Source organism: Salvelinus fontinalis, chromosome 7 (assembly GCF_029448725.1).
Source record: "Salvelinus fontinalis isolate EN_2023a chromosome 7, ASM2944872v1, whole genome shotgun sequence".
In the NCBI taxonomy this organism is placed as follows: Eukaryota; Metazoa; Chordata; class Actinopteri; order Salmoniformes; family Salmonidae; genus Salvelinus; species Salvelinus fontinalis.
This window is the reverse complement of record NC_074671.1, coordinates 57,141,586-57,162,483: the sequence shown is the minus strand read 5'-3', so window position 1 is coordinate 57,162,483 and position 20,898 is coordinate 57,141,586. Positions and strand designations below refer to the sequence as shown.

General features: G+C 45.7%; 1 protein-coding gene across 4 annotated transcripts; it reads right to left on the bottom strand.

Annotated features, from left to right (window-relative positions):
- Positions 1 to 65: 65 nt before the first annotated feature.
- LOC129859825 (eukaryotic translation initiation factor 5B-like) lies at positions 66 to 20,898 on the bottom strand. 4 transcript variants are annotated; one of them, XM_055929974.1, is made up of 23 exons: positions 20,765 to 20,898; positions 16,946 to 17,068; positions 16,724 to 16,829; positions 13,287 to 14,019; positions 13,123 to 13,152; positions 12,562 to 12,776; positions 12,141 to 12,390; positions 11,956 to 12,042; positions 11,747 to 11,818; positions 11,335 to 11,639; positions 10,900 to 11,118; positions 10,167 to 10,234; positions 9,939 to 10,080; positions 9,564 to 9,695; positions 8,874 to 9,056; positions 8,486 to 8,647; positions 4,415 to 4,546; positions 3,670 to 3,801; positions 3,469 to 3,545; positions 3,174 to 3,338; positions 1,715 to 1,853; positions 1,439 to 1,600; positions 66 to 1,204 (listed from the first exon to the last, which is right to left on the bottom strand). In XM_055929974.1, the coding sequence occupies exons 1-23, from the start codon at positions 20,797 to 20,799 to the stop codon at positions 1,097 to 1,099; spliced, it is 3,777 nt and encodes a 1,258-aa protein (XP_055785949.1). In that variant the 5' UTR covers positions 20,800 to 20,898; the 3' UTR covers positions 66 to 1,096. The 4 variants fall into 4 exon arrangements, with proteins under 4 accessions (XP_055785949.1, XP_055785951.1, XP_055785950.1 ...); XM_055929976.1 differs by having other exon boundaries at positions 16,724 to 16,790; XM_055929975.1 differs by lacking the exon at positions 13,123 to 13,152.

The window sequence follows — 20,898 nt, the reverse complement described above, 5'->3', positions numbered from 1 at the left end:
AGAATTGAATTCAATGCATATTCCATTCATACCATTATCCAAAATATACAACAAGGCAGAGGGGGTAGAGTTTGCGACTTCTATAAATATGTCTTTATTGATGTAGATTTTTTATTATCTTTTACATTTTGAACTCAAGGAGAGGAGGGACCGCCTAGTTTGTCACCTAGTTCATTCATGGTAAAAAACGTCCGTAAGCACCAGTCGAACTGCGCTGACAGGGGGGCTGGTGATGGGTGGTGGTGATGTCAGAGAGGGAGGGGCTTTTTAAAAGGACCATAAAATAACTGCATTCAAGAAAAGAGAAAACACTGACAAGGTCATATTATTCAGACGTCTAAAACGTCTGGTAAGAATGCCTCCCCTCTCCCCTCTTCTAATTGGCTCAGGCCTTTGGCGCACAGCTCCCCCTTGATCTGTGATAGATATAAAGAGTTCAGCAAACTAGCCTTCATGTTGGCAACCAACGTGTCATAACAATAAGGTTCTCATTTGCATTCTCAGTGGAATGTCATTCTCCTTGCGACTTCCGGTGCCAACATGGCACCCACGGAAACTTGTCAAACCCAGTTTGCTGAATTCTGTAGATCTGTGGTTCCGGTGACGCCTGACCCAGCGTTCTTCACTCCCACTCACCCCCTCTGCCGTCTCGCCCCAGCCTGAACACCAGAGTGATTACAGGGGGCAGGACTCCAGCAGCAGACGGATGTGGAGAGTGAGAGAGAGGCAAAATGAAAAACAAAACTCAAGATGATTCCAAACAACAGGCAGGTTGGAATAGTGTGTGTGTTGATGCTGTCTAAACTGTCACTGTTAACAACAGCAGGAAACAGTTTGGTTTCTCACAGAAAAACACTGTTTCCCCTCTAAAAATACACTCCCCCACCCACCAGAGGGGAGGGGATGGGGGAGAGGGGGAAAGTGGGACACTGCACTGCTCCCACCATTTATGGATGTATGCATACTTGGGTGTGATGAACAAGTGTGTGTGTGTGTGTGTCTTTGATCAGGTGTCACATGATCAGTGGTGTGTGTGTTTGTGTGTAAGTGTGCTGCGGCCGTCTGAAGACATGAAGGTGTGTGCCCGTTCTTCCGTTCAGATGATTTCAAAAGTCTTCTTGAGCTCCATGATGAGCTGCCAGTCAGATTTGCCCATCTCGTCTCTGAACCAGTTCTTCAGGGCATCAATGGACGCTCTGGTGATCTGGAGAACAAACAAAAGACCACATTCAGAACTCCTAGGTCTCCCTATTCTCATTATGGTCCACTACTTATAGTACAGAACCCAACGTTGTTAGAGTTTGGGTACCTGCTGTCAGTACAATGTAACAGTGAGTACTTACAACATCTGATACACTGTATTGACCTGAAAACCCACCACACGGTAATTTGAACATTGCAAAGAAAAGTGTTGCCTTTCTCCTCTCTGTGACTGTACCTTGCTGACGAGGATGTCGGTGGCCTCAAAGTGTCGGCCGAACATCTTGGGTGCCTCTCCGGGGATCGGTTCAATCTTTATACAGATCTCCTGGCCCTTCTTGGCACTGTCCACCATCTTGTGGTTGATCTCAATGCTGGTCACGATGCCAATGTCCACAAACTGACAGGGAGGAAATCAGTGAGATAATATTATTACACCTGTTTCTACATCCTACCAAGATAGAAACAGGTCCCACAAACACACACTGCACTCTACATATACACACACACTCACCCCCTTGCTGGGCACACAGATTGGGGTTCCCTGTCTGAGGACCCCAGCCTCCACGTTGACTCCCATGACTATGGGGTCTCTAGAGTTGAAGATGAACTGAGGCAGGATCTTCAGCTTAGTGGGGAACACAGCAATGTGTCTGTGGAGAATGACAGAGAAAACGACTGTTACTACAGCACAAACCTACTGTCCTGTCTGGAAACCTAGCCCAGGCATACCCCACGCCTACTGTCCTGTCTGGAAACCTAGCCCAGGCATACCACACGCCTACTGTCCTGTCTGGAAACCTAGCCCAGGCATACCCCACGCCTACTGTCCTGTCTGGAAACCTAGCCCAGGCATACCACACGCCTACTGTCCTGTCTGGAAACCTAGCCCAGGCATACCACACGCCTACTGTCCTGTCTGGAAACCTAGCCCAGGCATACCACACGCCTACTGTCCTGTCTGGAAACCTAGCCCAGGCATACCACACGCCTACTGTCCTGTCTGGAAACCTAGCCCAGGCATACCCCACACCTACTGTTCTGTCTGGAAACCTAGCCCAGGCATACCCCACACCTACTGTCCTGTCTGGAAACCTAGCCCAGGCATAACCCACACCTACTGTTCTGTCTGGAAACCTAGCCCAGGCATAACCCACACCTACTGTTCTGTCTGGAAACCTAGCCCAGGCATAACCCACACCTACTGTTCTGTCTGGAAACCTAGCCCAGGCATACCCCACACCTACTGTCCTGTCTGGAAACCTAGCCCAGGCATAACCCACACCTACTGTCCTGTCTGGAAACCTAGCCCAGGCATAACCCACACCTACTGTCCTGTCTGGAAACCTAGCCCAGGCATAACCCACACCTACTGTTCTGTCTGGAAACCTAGCCCAGGCATACCCCACGCCTACTGTCCTGTCTGGAAACCTAGCCCAGGCATAACCCACACCTGCTGTTCTGTCTGGAAACCTAGCCCAGGCATACCCCACGCCTACTGTCCTGTCTGGAAACCTAGCCCAGGCATAACTCACACCTACTGTTCTGTCTGGAAACCTAGCCCAGGCATACCCCACGCCTACTGTCCTGTCTGGAAACCTAGCCCAGGCATAACCCACACCTACTGTCCTGTCTGGAAACCTAGCCCAGGCATAACCCACACCTACTGTCCTGTCTGGAAACCTAGCCCAGGCATAACCCACACCTACTGTCCTGTCTGGAAACCTAGCCCAGGCATAACCCATACCTACTGTCCTGTCTGGAAACCTAGCCCAGGCATACCCCACACCTACTGTCCTGTCTGGAAACCTAGCCCAGGCAGGACAGGTGTAGCCTTCCAATGGGCTGAGTGTGGATCACTTGTGCTATGGCCTATGACAGCAAAACAAAGTTATGGTTGTATCATGTAGTGTGTGTGTGTGTGTGTGTGTGTGTGTGTGTGTGTGTGTGTGTGTGTGTGTGTGTTCACGTACTTGAACTCGTCCTGCTTGGCCTTCTTGTAGTCCTCTCTGTACTTGGTGAAGGCATCAAACAGGTGGTAGATGATCTCAGCGCTGAACACCCTGACCCCCAGACTATCAGCCATCTCCTGAGAGTCCCTCTCCACCTTCACATCAAACGCCAGGATCGTTGCATACCTACAACAGAACAGCATTGATTTGTTATTGTCCAGTTTACACAGACAGGGTTAATTACGCTGAGACAGTATCCAATCAAACAAATTACGACAGGGTATAGAAAGGAGAGAAGACAGAAGAGGTCACACACTGTGGGTCATGCTCCAGCATAGTGGAAGCTTTCATCACGTCTTTCTTGTGGACTGGACCGATGTTGATGCCAGCGTACTGTTGGAGGAGACGGAAAAACATGAACATTACAGCACGTTATCTCAAAACTAGTTATCTCAAAACTATATTGTAGTTTGATACGGTGTGTGTGTGTGTGTGTATATATGTGAGTGATACTCACAGGCACTTTGGACACTCGTAGAAACTCGAGCAAGGCTTCCAGGGATCCGAGAGTGGAGGCCTGGACGTACACACCCTTCTCCTCCAGCTTGATGGAGTTTAGAGTCTGTTTCAGCTCCCGCACCAGCTCATCCTGCAGGGGGAGCACAACGCAGAGGATCTCAATACACCGTGTGTGTGTACTAGTAACTAACTCAGAGATGGACATGTTGCCGTAGGTGGCAGAGGGATCCAGTCTAACACTATTGAGACACAGCCCTGTTTTCATACACAGAAGGGTTTCTTCAACTATGGGTCGGGTTCCAAGTGGGTTGCGAATAATGAGAATACATCCATAATCCCACACTATTTCTTCTTAATTTGGGTCGTTGGAGGACGATTTGGGTCACAGGGTCAATTTCTCATTTGGGTCTCGAGCTGAACATTTTTAAGAACCCCTGATACACAGTCCATTATAAACTGGGTGGTTCGAGCTCTGAATGCTGATTGTCCGAAAGCTGTGGTATATCAGACCATATACCCAGGGTATGACAAAACATTTATTTTTACTGTTCTAATTACGTTGGTAACCAGTTTATAATAGCAATAAGGCACCTCAAGGGTTTCTGGTATATTGCCAATATACCACGGCTTAGGGCTGTATCCAGGCACTCTGCATTGTGTCGGGCATAAGAACAGCCCTTAGACGTACATTGGCCATATACCACACCCCCCCGGGCCTTACTGCTTAAATGTGCCAGTCTCACCCTGAGCACGGCCACCTCGTCCTCCTTGTGGGCCACCAGCAGGGGGAGCCCTGCCAGGGTCTTCTCCAGGTCTTTCCCCAGGATCTTCACTCCCTGGGCCGTACACACCTCCTTATGCTTCTCATACTGGTTCTAAAGAGGACAGGGGGTCAGATCATTCATTAATACTACCTAGTGGTTCTAAAGAGGACAGGGGGTCAGATCATTCATTAATACTACCTACTGGTTCTAAAGAGGACAGGGGGTCAGATCATTCATTAATACTACCTAGTGGTTCTAAAGAGGACAGGGGGTCAGATCATTCATTAATACTACCTACTGGTTCTAAAGAGGACAGGGGGTCAGATCATTCATTAATACTACCTACTGGTTCTAAAGAGGACAGGGGGTCAGATCATTCATTAATACTACCTACTGGTTCTAAAGAGGACAGGGGGTCAGATCATTAATTAATACTACCTAGTGGTTCTAAAGAGAACAGGGGGTCAGATCATTCATTAATACTACCTACTGGTTCTAAAGAGGACAGGGGGTCAGATCATTCATTAATACTACCTACTGGTTCTAAAGAGGACAGGGGGTCAGACCATTCATTAATACTACCTAGTGGTTCTAAAGAGGACAGGGGGTCAGATCATTCATTAATACTACCTACTGGTTCTAAAGAGGACAGGGGGTCAGATCATTAATTAATACTACCTAGTGGTTCTAAAGAGGACAGGGGGTCAGATCATTCATTAATACTACCTACTGGTTCTAAAGAGGACAGGGGGTCAGATCATTCATTAATACTACCTACTGGTTCTAAAGAGGACAGGGGGTCAGACCATTCATTAATACTACCTAGTGGTTCTAAAGAGGACAGGGGGTCAGATCATTCATTAATACTACCTACTGGTTCTAAAGAGGACAGGGGGTCAGATCATTCATTAATACTACCTAGTGGTTCTAAAGAGCACAGGGGGTCAGATCATTAATTAATACTACCTAGTGGTTCTAAAGAGGACAGGGGGTCAGATCATTCATTAATACTACCTAGTGGTTCTAAAGAGGACAGGGGGTCAGATCATTCATTAATACTACCTAGTGGTTCTAAAGAGGACAGGGGGTCAGATCATTCATTAATACTACCTACTGGTTCTAAAGAGGACAGGGGGTCAGATCATTCATTAATACTACCTACTGGTTCTAAAGAGGACAGGGGGTCAGATCATTCATTAATACTACCTAGTGGTTCTAAAGAGGACAGGGGGTCAGATCATTCATTAATACTACCTACTGGTTCTAAAGAGGACAGGGGGTCAGATCATTAATTAATACTACCTAGTGGTTCTAAAGAGGACAGGGGGTCAGATCATTCATTAATACTACCTAGTGGTTCTAAAGAGGACAGGGGGTCAGATCATTCATTAATACTACCTACTGGTTCTAAAGAGAACAGGGGGTCAGATCATTCATTAATACTACCTACTGGTCCTAAAGAGGACAGGGGGTCAGATCATTCATTAATACTACCTACTGGTTCTAAAGAGGACAGGGGGTCAGATCATTCATTAATACTACCTAGTGGTTCTAAAGAGGATAGGGGGTCAGATCATTCATTAATACTACCTACTGGTTCTAAAGAGGACAGGGGGTCAGATCATTCATTAATACTACCTAGTGGTTCTAAAGAGGACAGGGGGTCAGATCATTCATTAATACTACCTACTGGTTCTAAAGAGGACAGGGGGTCAGATCATTCATTAATACTACCTAGTGGTTCTAAAGAGGACAGGGGGTCAGATCATTCATTAATACTACCTACTGGTTCTAAAGAGGACAGGGGGTCAGATCATTCATTAATACTACCTACTGGTTCTAAAGAGGACAGGGGGTCAGATCATTCATTAATACTACCTACTGGTTCTAAAGAGGACAGGGGGTCAGATCATTAATTAATACTACCTAGTGGTTCTAAAGAGAACAGGGGGTCAGATCATTCATTAATACTACCTACTGGTTCTAAAGAGGACAGGGGGTCAGATCATTCATTAATACTACCTACTGGTTCTAAAGAGGACAGGGGGTCAGACCATTCATTAATACTACCTAGTGGTTCTAAAGAGGACAGGGGGTCAGATCATTCATTAATACTACCTACTGGTTCTAAAGAGGACAGGGGGTCAGATCATTAATTAATACTACCTAGTGGTTCTAAAGAGGACAGGGGGTCAGATCATTCATTAATACTACCTACTGGTTCTAAAGAGGACAGGGGGTCAGATCATTCATTAATACTACCTACTGGTTCTAAAGAGGACAGGGGGTCAGACCATTCATTAATACTACCTAGTGGTTCTAAAGAGGACAGGGGGTCAGATCATTCATTAATACTACCTACTGGTTCTAAAGAGGACAGGGGGTCAGATCATTCATTAATACTACCTAGTGGTTCTAAAGAGCACAGGGGGTCAGATCATTAATTAATACTACCTAGTGGTTCTAAAGAGGACAGGGGGTCAGATCATTCATTAATACTACCTAGTGGTTCTAAAGAGGACAGGGGGTCAGATCATTCATTAATACTACCTAGTGGTTCTAAAGAGGACAGGGGGTCAGATCATTCATTAATACTACCTACTGGTTCTAAAGAGGACAGGGGGTCAGATCATTCATTAATACTACCTACTGGTTCTAAAGAGGACAGGGGGTCAGATCATTCATTAATACTACCTAGTGGTTCTAAAGAGGACAGGGGGTCAGATCATTCATTAATACTACCTACTGGTTCTAAAGAGGACAGGGGGTCAGATCATTAATTAATACTACCTAGTGGTTCTAAAGAGGACAGGGGGTCAGATCATTCATTAATACTACCTAGTGGTTCTAAAGAGGACAGGGGGTCAGATCATTCATTAATACTACCTACTGGTTCTAAAGAGAACAGGGGGTCAGATCATTCATTAATACTACCTACTGGTCCTAAAGAGGACAGGGGGTCAGATCATTCATTAATACTACCTACTGGTTCTAAAGAGGACAGGGGGTCAGATCATTCATTAATACTACCTAGTGGTTCTAAAGAGGATAGGGGGTCAGATCATTCATTAATACTACCTACTGGTTCTAAAGAGGACAGGGGGTCAGATCATTCATTAATACTACCTAGTGGTTCTAAAGAGGACAGGGGGTCAGATCATTCATTAATACTACCTACTGGTTCTAAAGAGGACAGGGGGTCAGATCATTCATTAATACTACCTAGTGGTTCTAAAGAGGACAGGGGGTCAGATCATTCATTAATACTACCTACTGGTTCTAAAGAGGACAGGGGGTCAGATCATTCATTAATACTACCTACTGGTTCTAAAGAGGACAGGGGGTCAGATCATTCATTAATACTACCTAGTGGTTCTAAAGAGGACAGGGGGTCAGACCATTCATTAATACTACCTACTGGTTCTAAAGAGGACAGGGGGTCAGATCATTCATTAATACTACCTAGTGGTTCTAAAGAGGACAGGGGGTCAGATCATTCATTAATACTACCTACTGGTTCTAAAGAGGACAGGGGGTCAGATCATTCATTAATACTACCTACTGGTTCTAAAGAGGATAGGGGGTCAGATCATTCATTCATACTACACACAGATCATTATGGGGCCAATAATTTTTATATAATTTTTATTTTTAAGGTTTTATTGTCACATACACCAGATAGGTGCAGTGAAATGTGTTGTTTTACAGGGTCAGCCATAGTAGTACGGCGCCCCTTGCTCAAAGGCACAGACAGATTTTACACGTTGTCGGCTCGGGTATTCGAACCAGCGACTTTTCGGTTACTGGCCCAATGCTCTAACCGCTAGGCTACCTGCTGCTAATTCTAACTTCCACCGCCAAAGTATCGCTTAGTCTGCTATTGACAGTGAATTATTTAGTGAAAATGAGACATGGAAATGGAAGTTAGGATTAACCCCTAGCCAAGTCATGGACGGCATGGCATTCTGTTGAAACCAGGTCATGACTGTTTGCTGCTCCTACAAGTGCTTTTTAATAAAGAAAGGCCCAGCATAAACATTTCCTCCAGACCTTGACCCTGAGCTCCTTCATGGGTGGAGGCAGCAGCAGCCCCCTGATCTGGGTGACGATGGGTCCCTCCACCCCCGGGACGATGATGGTCATGCCCTCCCGGAGAACCCCGTTGATCAGTATCACGTCTATGGTGGTGCCCATACCAGGCAGGGCTTTCACCTGAGGATGGACAGGGACACATGTTGAGTTTAATACAACATTAAGTGTTAGATGACGCAACGGTAATGACACTGACGCAACAGCAATGACACTGACGTAACGGTAGTATGACTGGTGTAACGGAAACGACCCTAAAATAACAGCAATCTAACCGTGACAACAACAGGGAGGATTATTCTTCCTCGTCCCCATAAACTGTGACCGTAATGTAGTAATTGTCCCTCACCTCCATGACCTGCGCCCTGAGCTCGTCGCAGTGTGCCAGGCGTCGTGCCAGCATGGTCTGGGTGAGCTCCACCAGCAGAGCGATCAGGTTGCCCATGCCGTCCCCGGAGTGGGCCGACGTGGGCACCAGAGACACAAAGGTCCTAGGGTCCTTGTTCTCATGGAAGAGGGCTGCGTTCAGACCCTATACGAATACACAAGACAGACATTAAATCAAATCCAAGTTCATTGGTCGCATACGCAGAATTGTAGATGTTAAGATGCAGTGAAATGCTTATGTTTCTAGCTCTACAAGTGAAGTACTGTCTAACACAATAACAACATACGAATGAAATGAAGAAATATCAGAACGAGCAATGTCAGAGACCAGAATATAAATATATGTATACACATATAATAGTGTGTATACAGTATGGACAGTATATCACTAGAAAAGGTTTGTACAGCAGTAGTTATATAACACACCTTTTCTATTGATGAATCTCTACTGAATACAGTATATACATATGAAGTGGGTAAAACAGTAGGTAAACATCATTAAAGTGACTAGTGTTCCATGTTTATGTACATTGGGCAGCAGTCTCTAAGATGCAGGGTCACTCAGGGTTCACACAATAGGTGCATCGCAATAGTGAAAAGTGCTGTCAACTCCAAAACTCTTTCCCCCTCCTTTGTTCATATAGTTAGTGACCTGCTGGGCGAACTCCACGATGACAGCTTTGGCCCTCTCGTCAAACTCATCCTTGGTGTTCTTCTTCTGCTTCTTCAGTGTGGCCACCACGTCTGTGTCCGGACTCTTCTTCCAGTCGTACAGACGGTCAATCTGGAGAAGACATAGAAATGGAACGAATAGAAGGGACAAAAATACACATCATGTCACATGGATGGGGAACCAATTAACTACTAGTGCAAAAAAAAGACTTCCGCAAGCTATTGTAACCTGGTAGCTGTATTCCCAGTGAATTGTGGGCCATTGAGTGTCTTTAATACATGCAAGTCCTCTACTAGACATCTATCCATCTATCCCAGAGGTAAGCTATGAGCATGTCTGACCAGACAGACTGACCTTGTTAAGTGCTACAATGAAGGGACACTTCTTCTCCTTGAGCAGGTTGATGGACTCCAGGGTCTGAGGCTCCAGGCCGTGCATAATGTCCACCACCAGGATGGCTATGTCACACAGAGAGCTGCCCCGGTTCCTCAGATTACTGGACACACAGAGAGATGGAGCGAGATGCAGTCAGACCAACACATTTAGGGCAGTGGACACACATTTTCCTGAATGAGGGTTTACCTGAAAGACTCGTGGCCTGGGGTGTCGATGATCAGCATTCCTGGGATTTTAATGGCCTCGTTGTTGAACTGAAGAGGAAACAATGAAATGATTAAAGATCCATTAAACACCAACTATCTATTCAAATCCAATGCCCTACATACACTGAGTGTACAAAACATTCGGAACACCTGCTTTTTCCATGACAGACTGACCAGATGAATCCAGGTGAAAGCTGTGATCCCTTATTGATGTCACTTGTTAAATCCAATTCAATCAGTGTAGATGAAGGGGAGGAGACAGTTTAAAGAAGGATTTTTAAGCCATGAGACAATTGAGACATGGATTGTGTATGTGTGCCATTCAGAGGGTGAATGGGAAGGACAAAAGATTTAAGTGCCTTTGAACGGGGTATGGTAGTAGGTGTCAGGCGCACCGGTTTGAGTGTGTCAAGAACTGCAACGCTGCTGTGTCTTTCACGTTCAACAGTTTCCCGTGTGTATCAAGAATGGTCCACCACCGAAAGGCCATACAGCCAACTTGACAACTGTGAAGCATAGGAGTCAACATGGGCCAGCATCCCTGTGGAACGCTTTTGACACCTTGTAGAGTCCATGCCCCAACAAATTGAGACTGTTCTGAGGGCAAAAGGGGGTACAACTTAATATTAGGAAGGTGTGCCTAATGTTTTGTACACTCAGTGTTCAGTGTATGACTGGGTCTGAGCTGAAGGGAGAGGCGCAGCAGTACTCACGTTCTTCACCATCTTGGTCTGCTCTACGATGGCCTCCAGCGGTACGTTAGTGGCTCCGATCTGTTGGGTGATCCCTCCTGCCTCTCCGTCCTGTACGTGTGTATGCCTCAGCTTGTCCAGGATCTTGGTCTTGCCTGTGTCTACGTGGCCCAGTACACAGACGACGGGGGAGCGGAGCTTGTCCAGGTTAATGTTCTTTATGTTCTCTGCTCGCCGTTTCTACACAGGAAGAGCACAGAGAGAACAACATTAAACTTCTCCACCGTTTAACAATGTTGACGGGATGTGTGTGTGTGTGTGTGTGTGTGTGTGTGTGTGTGTGTGTGTGTGTGTGTGTGTGTGTGTGTGTGTGTGTGTGTGTGTGTGTGTGTGTGTGTGTGTGTGTATGTGTGTGTGTGTGTGTGTGTGTGTGTGTGTGTGTGTGTGTGTGACTACCTCAATACGCTTCTTGGCCTTGTTGTAGATCCGCTCCTCTTTAGTGCGATCGTCATCGGAGTCGCTGTCACTACTAGACTCTGAGCTCTCCTTCCCTCCCTTCCTCTTAGTGGCTGGGGCCTGCTGCGGTGTGTGAGGCTGACTCTCCTTCTCCTCCTCCTCCTCCTCACTCTCCTCCTCTTCGTCATCCTCTTCCTCCTCGTCCTCTTCCTCCTCGTCCTCCTCTTCCTCCGGCTGTGACGAGGGTTTCTGTTGGGGCTGCTTTGGCGTCTCTGGCTTCACCTCAATGTGGACCGTCTTCAGCTCTGTAGAGGGAGAAGAGACGTTATGTGAGGTGTAAGCGCAGAGAAAATTCCACCAAGCCTTTGGGAGAGTGCCATATTGCTAAAACCTAAAGTCTGTCCTGTCTTACCTTTATCCTGATCGATGGTCTCAGCGATAGCCTCCCAGTCATCAACTGCAGACTCAGCTTTCTGCTCTACCTCTGGGGGAAGGGACAGGAAGACATGGCACAAAATGTGACTGAGGCAATGAAAGTTGTCTGGCGTTACACCCAGATCTGGACAACAAGCGGAGGACATTAAGGCAGGCTCCGTCTCCAAGATCTATGGTCCATTTTACCTGCTGCTACTTCAGGAGTTTCCACCGCCATCGGTGAGATGATTAGCTCTGCCGTCTCCGACGTGGGTGACATGACCTCTGAGATCTCTGACCGGGGAAGAGGAGGAATGAGGGATGAGGCACAAACAAATAGATAGATGATTTTGCAGTTGGACATGTTGATGTGGATTGGAAGAGGCTGTTACCTTCAGGGGTCTGTGCTTGTTGGGGCTTCTTTTTCCTCTTGTCTCCGTACACTGGCTTCTTCTTTGGCACCGAGTCGTCTTTGGATGGCACTTCAATACCCTGGGCCTTCAGGAGTTCAAGTGTGGCCTCAGCCCTGGCCCGGGCCTCTTTCTGGGCTTTGGTCAGCAGTTTGCCCTCCTTCTTCAGCCTCTCCTTCCTCTCTTTCTCCTTCTGTTTCTTCTTCTCCTTGCGCTCCTGTTCCAGACGCTCCTGTAGGTGTTACATTGAAGAGGTCAGTTGGTAAGAGGTCAGTGTGTGTGTGTGTGTGTGTGTGTGTGTGTGTGTGTGTGTGTGTGTGTGTGTGTGTGTGTGTGTGTGTGTGTGTGTGTGTGTGTATACACACAGTGTGTGTGTGTGTGTGTATATGTGTGTGTGCTTAACCTGCTCCAGTCTCTGAGCCTCCTGCTCTTCCAGGCGACGCAGGTTCTCTTCTTCCTCCTTCTTGGCGCGCTCCTCTTCCTCCTTCATGTGCGCCAGAGCCTCCTGCATGGCCTTCACTGTGGCCTTGCTGGGTCCCTTCTTCTTCTCCTCTTTCTCCTTGTCCCCCTTCTTCTTCTTCTTGTCTTTCTTGCCCTTCTTGTCTCCCCCTTCCTCTTCTGAAGTAACACAAAACCCCAGACAGAAATCAGTCATAGCACAGTAACTATGCAAGCCATTTCTACATTTTGGACTAATTGCATGTAACTACACAGTAACGCCACTTTTAACTACTTTGAAAACATTACCATTGGGTTCATTCATTGTTTCCACCACTGCATTGGCAGCTAATGGTTACAGAATTAAGATGAGTAGACTTCTACTATTGTAACTACTACTATTGTACACATTAACACGTGTATTACTATGTATTATGGATCCCCATTAGCTGCTCATCCTGGGGTCCAGCAAAATTAAGGCATGTAACAAGCTACCTTGAAGCAGAAATCTGTTTCCTTCCCTTACCATTAATTGCTTCAAGCACCTCATCGGCAGCTAATGGGTACAGATAAGCATTTACACATTCTTAAAACGAAAGTAGTTCCTACATGGCATATGGGCAACTAATTGTAAAGTGTTGCCGTTTAGGCTGTGGAATGGATACAATATAAACCAATTGTAAATCTCACCCTCTCCTTGAGGATCAGCCCCTTCCTGATCTTCAATCTCTGCTGCTGCCTCCGTCTCTGCTGCTGGGGTTGGGGCCGCTGCTGGGGCCACCGCTGGCTCACTCTTCTTCACTACCTCTTTCTCTTTCTTAGGCACTGCTGCAACCTCAATACTCCCCTCTTTCTCCTCCTCCTTCTCCTTCTGCTTCTTCAGCTTAGCCCTGTCCTCCTCTTTCTTCTTGCGGTCTCTCTCCTTCTTCTCTGCCTTCTTCTGAGCTGCCGTCTTCATCTTGAAGGTTCCCTCCTCCTCTTCCTCTTCTTCACTGTCTGCCTTGGCTTTGCCCTTCTTCTTCTTGCCTTTCTTTCCGGCCTGCGACGCGTCCACCGAGTCGTCATCATCTGAATCATCCTCCCCTCCCCCCTCTCCTTTCCTCGCACCTCCATCGTCATCCTCCTCTTCCTCGTCCGAGGCCTCCTTGCGGCCTCCCTTCTTCCCTGCCTTGGGTTTCCTCCGGGTCCGTGAGGCGTCGTCCTCAGAGTCTGAGCCAGCAGCAGCAGCAGCGGGGGCAGCAGACGTCTTCTTGTCCTTCTGCTTGTCTTCGTTTTCCACGTCACCCGTACCCGAAACCTCTTCGTCGTCCCCGTCGTCATCCTCCAGGCTGGCTCGCTTTCCCTTCCGCGTCTTCTTCTTCTCCGCTTTGGTGGGCGGTGGGGGCTCGGCGGCACTCTCCGGCTCGTCTGTGGCGTCTGGTTTCTGTGGATTGCGGAAGTGATGAGTGCTCCATAGAAGCATGTGCTTTGCCAGACTGGGTCATCACATTAGCATATTAGCATTTGGCTATAGCCTGGTGCAGGGTCATTACATAAGCAGATTAGCATTGGGCTATTAGCCGAGGGTTTCCGGTTAGAAAATGCGGCGCCAGACATGGCTGGACCCATAGGACTATGCATTGGGTGCATACCCTGACTAGGCGTCCACCCACGTGCTCAGAATAACAGTCAGCACATGTAGAGGATGGTAATTCATTTTAACAGAACAAGTCCAGGATGCAGTGACCTGTGTCCTTCCTACCGCGCACTTTGAAGACGATAGAATATCTGTCCACATTAACTTTTCCTCAGCCAACAAGACGAGTGACGAACAGCCAACAAGACGAGTGACGAACAGCAAAAATAGGCGGCGAGTTTCAAGTTTGGGGAAGCTATTTTTCCCAGGAAAAATGCACCTAATAATAATAAAGCATTCCATGAATCATCGCATTAGCAGATTTATGTAAGATAACGTACTATTCTTAAGGAGTAAATCGGACAGTCAACATTTTGATTAATAATATAACCCAATCACTGTTCGCAAAAAAGACTGTTCAATGCGAGGCGGAGCGCGTATAGCGTAGAGGCCTAGGCTATATCAGATACCTTTTTTCTTTCTGTGCGCGTAAAAAAATGTGGCCTTTTATAAAAACACATTTCATGCAATTCTGTTACACTTTATATGACTGCAGACATTAGCAGAATTTTTTTTGAAATGACAAATGACAGGGTAGCCTACTCTGCTGACACTGACAAACAGACCAATGAAACCACGTTATCCATATAATAGGTCTACCAGAAGGGGTGACCGAATATGACGTCCATCTAAACTGGAGGAGGAAATTATAGTCCAAAAACAAACTTTTAAGTGACACTGACACGACAATGATAAAGAGTGAATATGAGCAAAGCACACTCAACGGGGATATGGCCGATGCTCTCTGCTGGGGCCAATAAGATAGTCTACGGGCCTACGGTTGTACGCTCAATTGAGTTGAGAATTTACAGATAAGAGTCTTTTCATTGTCTTCTCTTTACAGCAATAGCCATGCTTCTTTCCAAACTATGTTTTCCCATGATTGAATTTCGAAATATTCCGACATGCCTGGCTGGGCCTCTTTTCATTGACAGTCATAACTCAACAATAATCTAGTTGGCATTTGCCACGTGTGCTGCCCAAATTCCCCGTGCTGCCTTTCCTTCCAACTGTAGGCAACGGGATTTAAAACAATCCACAACTTATTTCATTTTTTAAGTCTAGGGGAAGCTAATGATCCTCTGTGGCCAAATCATGCTTAGTAGCCTATTTTGAATGATTTTATTTATTTCTGTATAGACAGGAGTAGGCTAATTATGATATATCATTTTGGCAATTTAATAAAATTTACCTAGGAAAACCTTAGCATCCCCTAGCCTTATCACTGTGCATGAGCCTGTCAATCTACTACATTTCTACATAGTAGAAAAGTTGACCTATTCTATTGTACAGTTTGTTGAGATAGAAAGAGCCCAAACAGACTCTGGGACAGTTGTAGAACGATAGATCCCAAATTCATACAACCAGTATGCCTCGGATACATTAAACATACTTTAAAAAGCAACGAGTCGGACGCAACAGATCAGAACATTTAGCTTAAGTGTTTAAAAAATATATTTTTTAAGATTATTAAGTCAGCAATGTGCACAAGGCAATAGGCGGGAATGTGCATTTGGCTACCGTACAATGAAAGAAAGTTGATAACCAATAGAAAATAAGAGAAATAGTCTATAGTCTGTATAACATATTTTCCTCCACGGATATGGTCGGATTCTGCCTAGTCTACTTTGAAGCAAGGTAAAACACGCCTCATAATATGTAGTAAAACGTTGAGGTTTCAAACTATTAAGTAGCTATACGTTTTCAAAAGGCTTACTGCCTCCAACTCATTGCAAAGTGGTGTGTGAAGCCTGATGAAGCATGCCGTCCGTTTCCTGTGCATTTGAATGACGAATGGAGAGCACGCTTCAATTACCAGTAGAGAAATAAAAAATAGCAGGTATTTTTAATCGTGGCCACAAAAATGTTTTCAACACACGATTGCATTTACAATTGTTGTGCAATGATTGGGCTTATAAAAGCTCTGTCTGACAGATTTTCCTGGTTAAAGGCTCAGTATCTGTATGCTATGCACATGTGATTAAGAAGATACATAACGAATATACACAAGCGGCAATTTGATTACACTAAATTATGCTAATTAACCCATAGAAAGAATAAGCATGAACGGTCAAATGTATTTACATCAATTGGTATTTCCGTCAATAGGCTAAAATGCATGATCAGCTTTTCTAATGTATTTGTTTAAGCCGGCTATTACTGAAACCCTGTTATAGCCTAGTATAGGGTCATTATATATGCAGATAAGCATTGGGCAATAACCTGGTATAGGATCATTACATATGCAGATTAGCATTGGGCTATCGCCTGGTATTAGGTCATTACATATGAAGATTAGCATTGGGCTATCGCCTGGTATTAGGTCATTACATATGAAGATTAGCATTGGGCTATCGCCTGGTATTAGGTCATTACATATGAAGATTAGCACTGGGCTATCGCCTGGTATTAGGTCATTACATATGAAGATTAGCATATGGCTACACTTCACCTTGCTGCCTTTAGCTCCTGTGGTTTCAAGACACAGTTCCTCCAGCTCCTTCAGGATGTCGTCTTCACTGTTAAAGATCACATCATTATGATCAATACACAGTAGGCTGCAAAGTCCAAGGCAAGTTTAGAAATATTTCCATCCAGCAGTTGGTTCTTATTTCCATAATTATTTTAAAATGGAGCGTTCATTACTGTCGAAGAGAGAGAAATAAAGACTTACTCAAAATCGTCTTTCTTTTTGTCTTTCTTCTTCTTGGCCTTTCCTTTCCCTTGCTCCTTGGAGGCTCCCACTCCTTCGATTTCTGCTGCTAGGGCGTCAAGGTCGATGCCATCGTCTTTGGCACTGAAACAAAGTCATGCAAATCACATATGATGCACATTACACATGGTAAAAGACAGCATTATCAAGCATAGCTGGGAACCACATGCTTCTCCATGCAGATTTCTGCCACATGCTATGTCACAAAAAAATGCAGGCTTACAGGCTGACTACACCGCTCGCGTCGCATGAGCGAGCATGCAACATAAATGTAGAAATCTATGTTTGTCATTTATTGCACCAACACTGCTCTCACGCGCCAACAAGTGTCTGCGTTGTCAAGGGATAAAATAGAAGTAAGTTCTATTTGTGACGCAGATCGCGCTGCAACTCCTGCCTCTCCCATCTCCTCCTTGGTTTATACCCACGTGGGTGACTGAAAGACGAACGAGGTCAGTGGCGGTAATGCACCTAATTTATGAAAGTTGCCAATCACAATATAAAGTCAAGAGAAGAAAAGGCCTGGAAGGAGGAGAGATGACTAGAAACGACTCGGTTGACCGTTTTATGTGTGGATTAATTGGCGGAGTAGAGAACCTTGTGCATTTCAGGTAAAATAACAACTTAATGTTTACATCCCAGGAAAAATTGGCTAGCAACAACAAGCTAGCTAAAAAGGACAAATTAGATAGCAAGTGCAAGCTAGCTAGCTAAATTGCCATAAATGTTTAATGCTTTTCGATCTGTCCCCAAATTAATATAATTGGTTCAGAGTTTGTTTTGATATTTTAACCTTTGTGTCATGATCGCGTTTGGTGTGGGGGGACAAAATACATTTATGCACGATGGCGCACGCGCGTAGCCAGGTTTGGGTTTCATGCTAGCAGCAAAATGATACAAACTAGCAATGAATGTGTGGTATTTCAAATATTTGCAGCCTTGATCAAATTAGCACATTTCACACAAATATGATTTTCATATCCAGTCCGACAAAAAGACAGACCCAGTCAGTCAGTCAGTCCGACAAAGACAGAACCCAGTCAGTCAGTCAGTCCGATAAAGACAGACCCAGTCAGTCAGTCCGATAAAGACAGACCCAGTCAGTCAGTCAGTCCGACAAAAAGACAGACCCAGTCAGTCAGTCAGTCCGACAAAAAGACAGACCCAGTCAGTCAGTCAGTCCGACAAAGACAGAACCCAGTCAGTCAGTCCGATAAAGACAGACCCAGTCAGTCAGTCCGACAAAGACAGACCCAGTCAGTCAGTCCGATAAAGACAGACCCAGTCAGTCAGTCCGACAAAGACAGACCCAGTCAGTCAGTCCGACAAAGACAGACCCAGTCAGTCAGTCCGACAAAAACAGATCCAGTCAATCAGTCCGACAAAGACAGACCCAGTCAGTCAGTCCGACAAAGACAGACCCAGTCAGTCAGTCCGACAAAGACAGACCCAGTCAGTCCGACAAAGACAGACCCAGTCAGTCAGTCAGTCCGACAAAGACAGACCCAGTCAGTCAGTCCAACAAAGACAGACCCAGTCAGTCAGTCAGTCCGACAAAGACAGACCCAGTCAGTCAGTCAGTCCGACAAAGACAGACCCAGTCAGTCAGTCCAACAAAGACAGACCCAGTCAGTCAGTCCGACAAAGACAGACCCAGTCAGTCAGTCCAACAAAGACAGACCCAGTCAGTCAGTCCAACAAAGACAGACCCAGTCAGTCAGTCCAACAAAGACAGACCCAAGCAGTCACAGGACACTAAAAAGTCTGTCAACAGAAAATGTTGACAGATTTGAAGGCTTACTGCGGTCCTAAAATGACTCGCTGGTGGCCACAAATCAACCCTGACAGTAGGAAGTGTGCATCCAACAAGAACACCTCCACCTGAATGGCAGCTGCACAATTGACACTGTTACGCCTTCAGTCCAAAAATATGCAATAACTAATTCTAGACCTTCCGTCTTACGTCAGACGGGTGAGGATGAAAACCAAACATGAAAGACAAACAACTTCAGTCCCTAACCTGTAATGACCATTATGAACATAATGATCATCTCAACTACTAACCATCCACAATCCAACCACAATAACCTTACCTGTAGCAGCACATGGATCTTTGAGACTAAAAGCCCTACGTCTGCTCAGCCTCAGACTTTATACAGAGGGTGAGGCTAGCCTCCTTGCATGCCTGTTGCATCAGCAGTGGAAAGCACCTCTATGTTAGAATGAACAGGGCCCAACCCCGGGTAAAACACACAGTGCACACGCCTTTGCCTCTGGGTAACAAAATCATGAAGAAGCAGCTGATAGACAGAATGTTGATGGAGTTATCCTGTTCTATCAATGTTATTCCTTTCACTTATTTACCTGTAATAACTACTATGAATATTGCTTATATACAAGTGCCTTTAGGGTTAGGGGCTAGTGGTTGTTTCTGGACCAGACCTGTAATAGTTGTTGGTTATGGGGAACAGAGAGGACCATAGTTAATCAATCTTTAATACCCTTCCGCCATTGCTGTTCAGCATCATCTTTAGCCCTGGCCTGGTATCGTCTTGACCTCACAGCAGAGTTGACTGGAGCAGGAGTAGGCTGCAGATCAGCAGTATACAGAACAAGGGGTGAGAGCTCACCATCACGGCAGGTCAGTCAATATATATCCCTCAATAATCAACATAAATGGCAGCTGCCGCCACCAAGCCAGCACGACACTTAGCCTACTGTCAAGGCTCATTCCCACAGTCAAAAGCAGACACCTGGTCATAACTTACAAAGGGTGAATAAGCGTGCCTACTACATGGAGCGAGTGTAGATTTGTGCACTTGGCAGACAAGCATCCATTGTAGGGCTATGTCGTAATGTGAGTCAGTGTCAATTGACATGTCTATTCAGGAATGTATCATAATTTATGAACAACAACATTGGTTAAGACGTTTGGTCGTAATGCCTAATACTTTGCAATGGAAATAGTATATATATTCTAGCCATTGAGATCAGTATTCTGCTTTATTCTGAATCCCCCCCCCCCCCCCCCCAAACTGAGGACAACAACAAATCTCTGGGGTATCAATTGCAAATGACCTTGTTTAATCACACGGTGACACAGCCATTGGATGGATACTCAAGCCATAGAGGCGACAGTTGGGACAATGAATGAGGGCCCTTTCTGACAGCACAATGAAAAGGGATGCTGTTGCAGGCATGGGGCATAGCCAGGCTGGAGGTCCTCACTTGTGCTGTCAGTCAGTGACTCAAAGATTCAGCAATAGTTCGCTGACAATGTCGTCCTAGAATTGCATCATATATAGCTAGTTATCTGCGTTTCCCTATTAGTGGGCGAGCAAGCTAGCTAAGTTAGATAGCTCACGAGCTAATGGAAATTAACTTCATTATGTGACTGTATGGAGCCTGGCTAGCTAGCTGGTAGTAGGATGCCAATGTAGCTGCATAACATATGCTAGCTAATAGCGAGAATAATCGGTTTCGTGTCTCTGTTGTTCAGCATCAAGTATGTTTATACGAGATATAAATTGGTTAATTCATTGTCAATATGAAAGGTAGAAAATAAGTGAGCGAGGATAGCGTTAGCTTATTAATAAGCCCGAGACGGGAGGCCTAGCCAAAGCAACCTGCCGCCACATGAAACTCATGGCTTCGGTATCATGCTAATGCTAGCCAGCTCAGCCTGTACGACTAGCGTTAGCTAGCTAAATTCATAGAAGTCTGTTGCATACATCACAACTTTCTCAAATCGTATGACACACGGGCCACACTATCGTGTACCTGTCATCGCCTGACTTTTTCTGTTTCTTCCCCATTCTCCTTGTTTTTATTTTTATCCACAATGTTCAGCCTCGTTGTTCGCGGATACAGCACATATGGTTGGTCCAATGGGGGTTGGTCACACATCCTGCGCA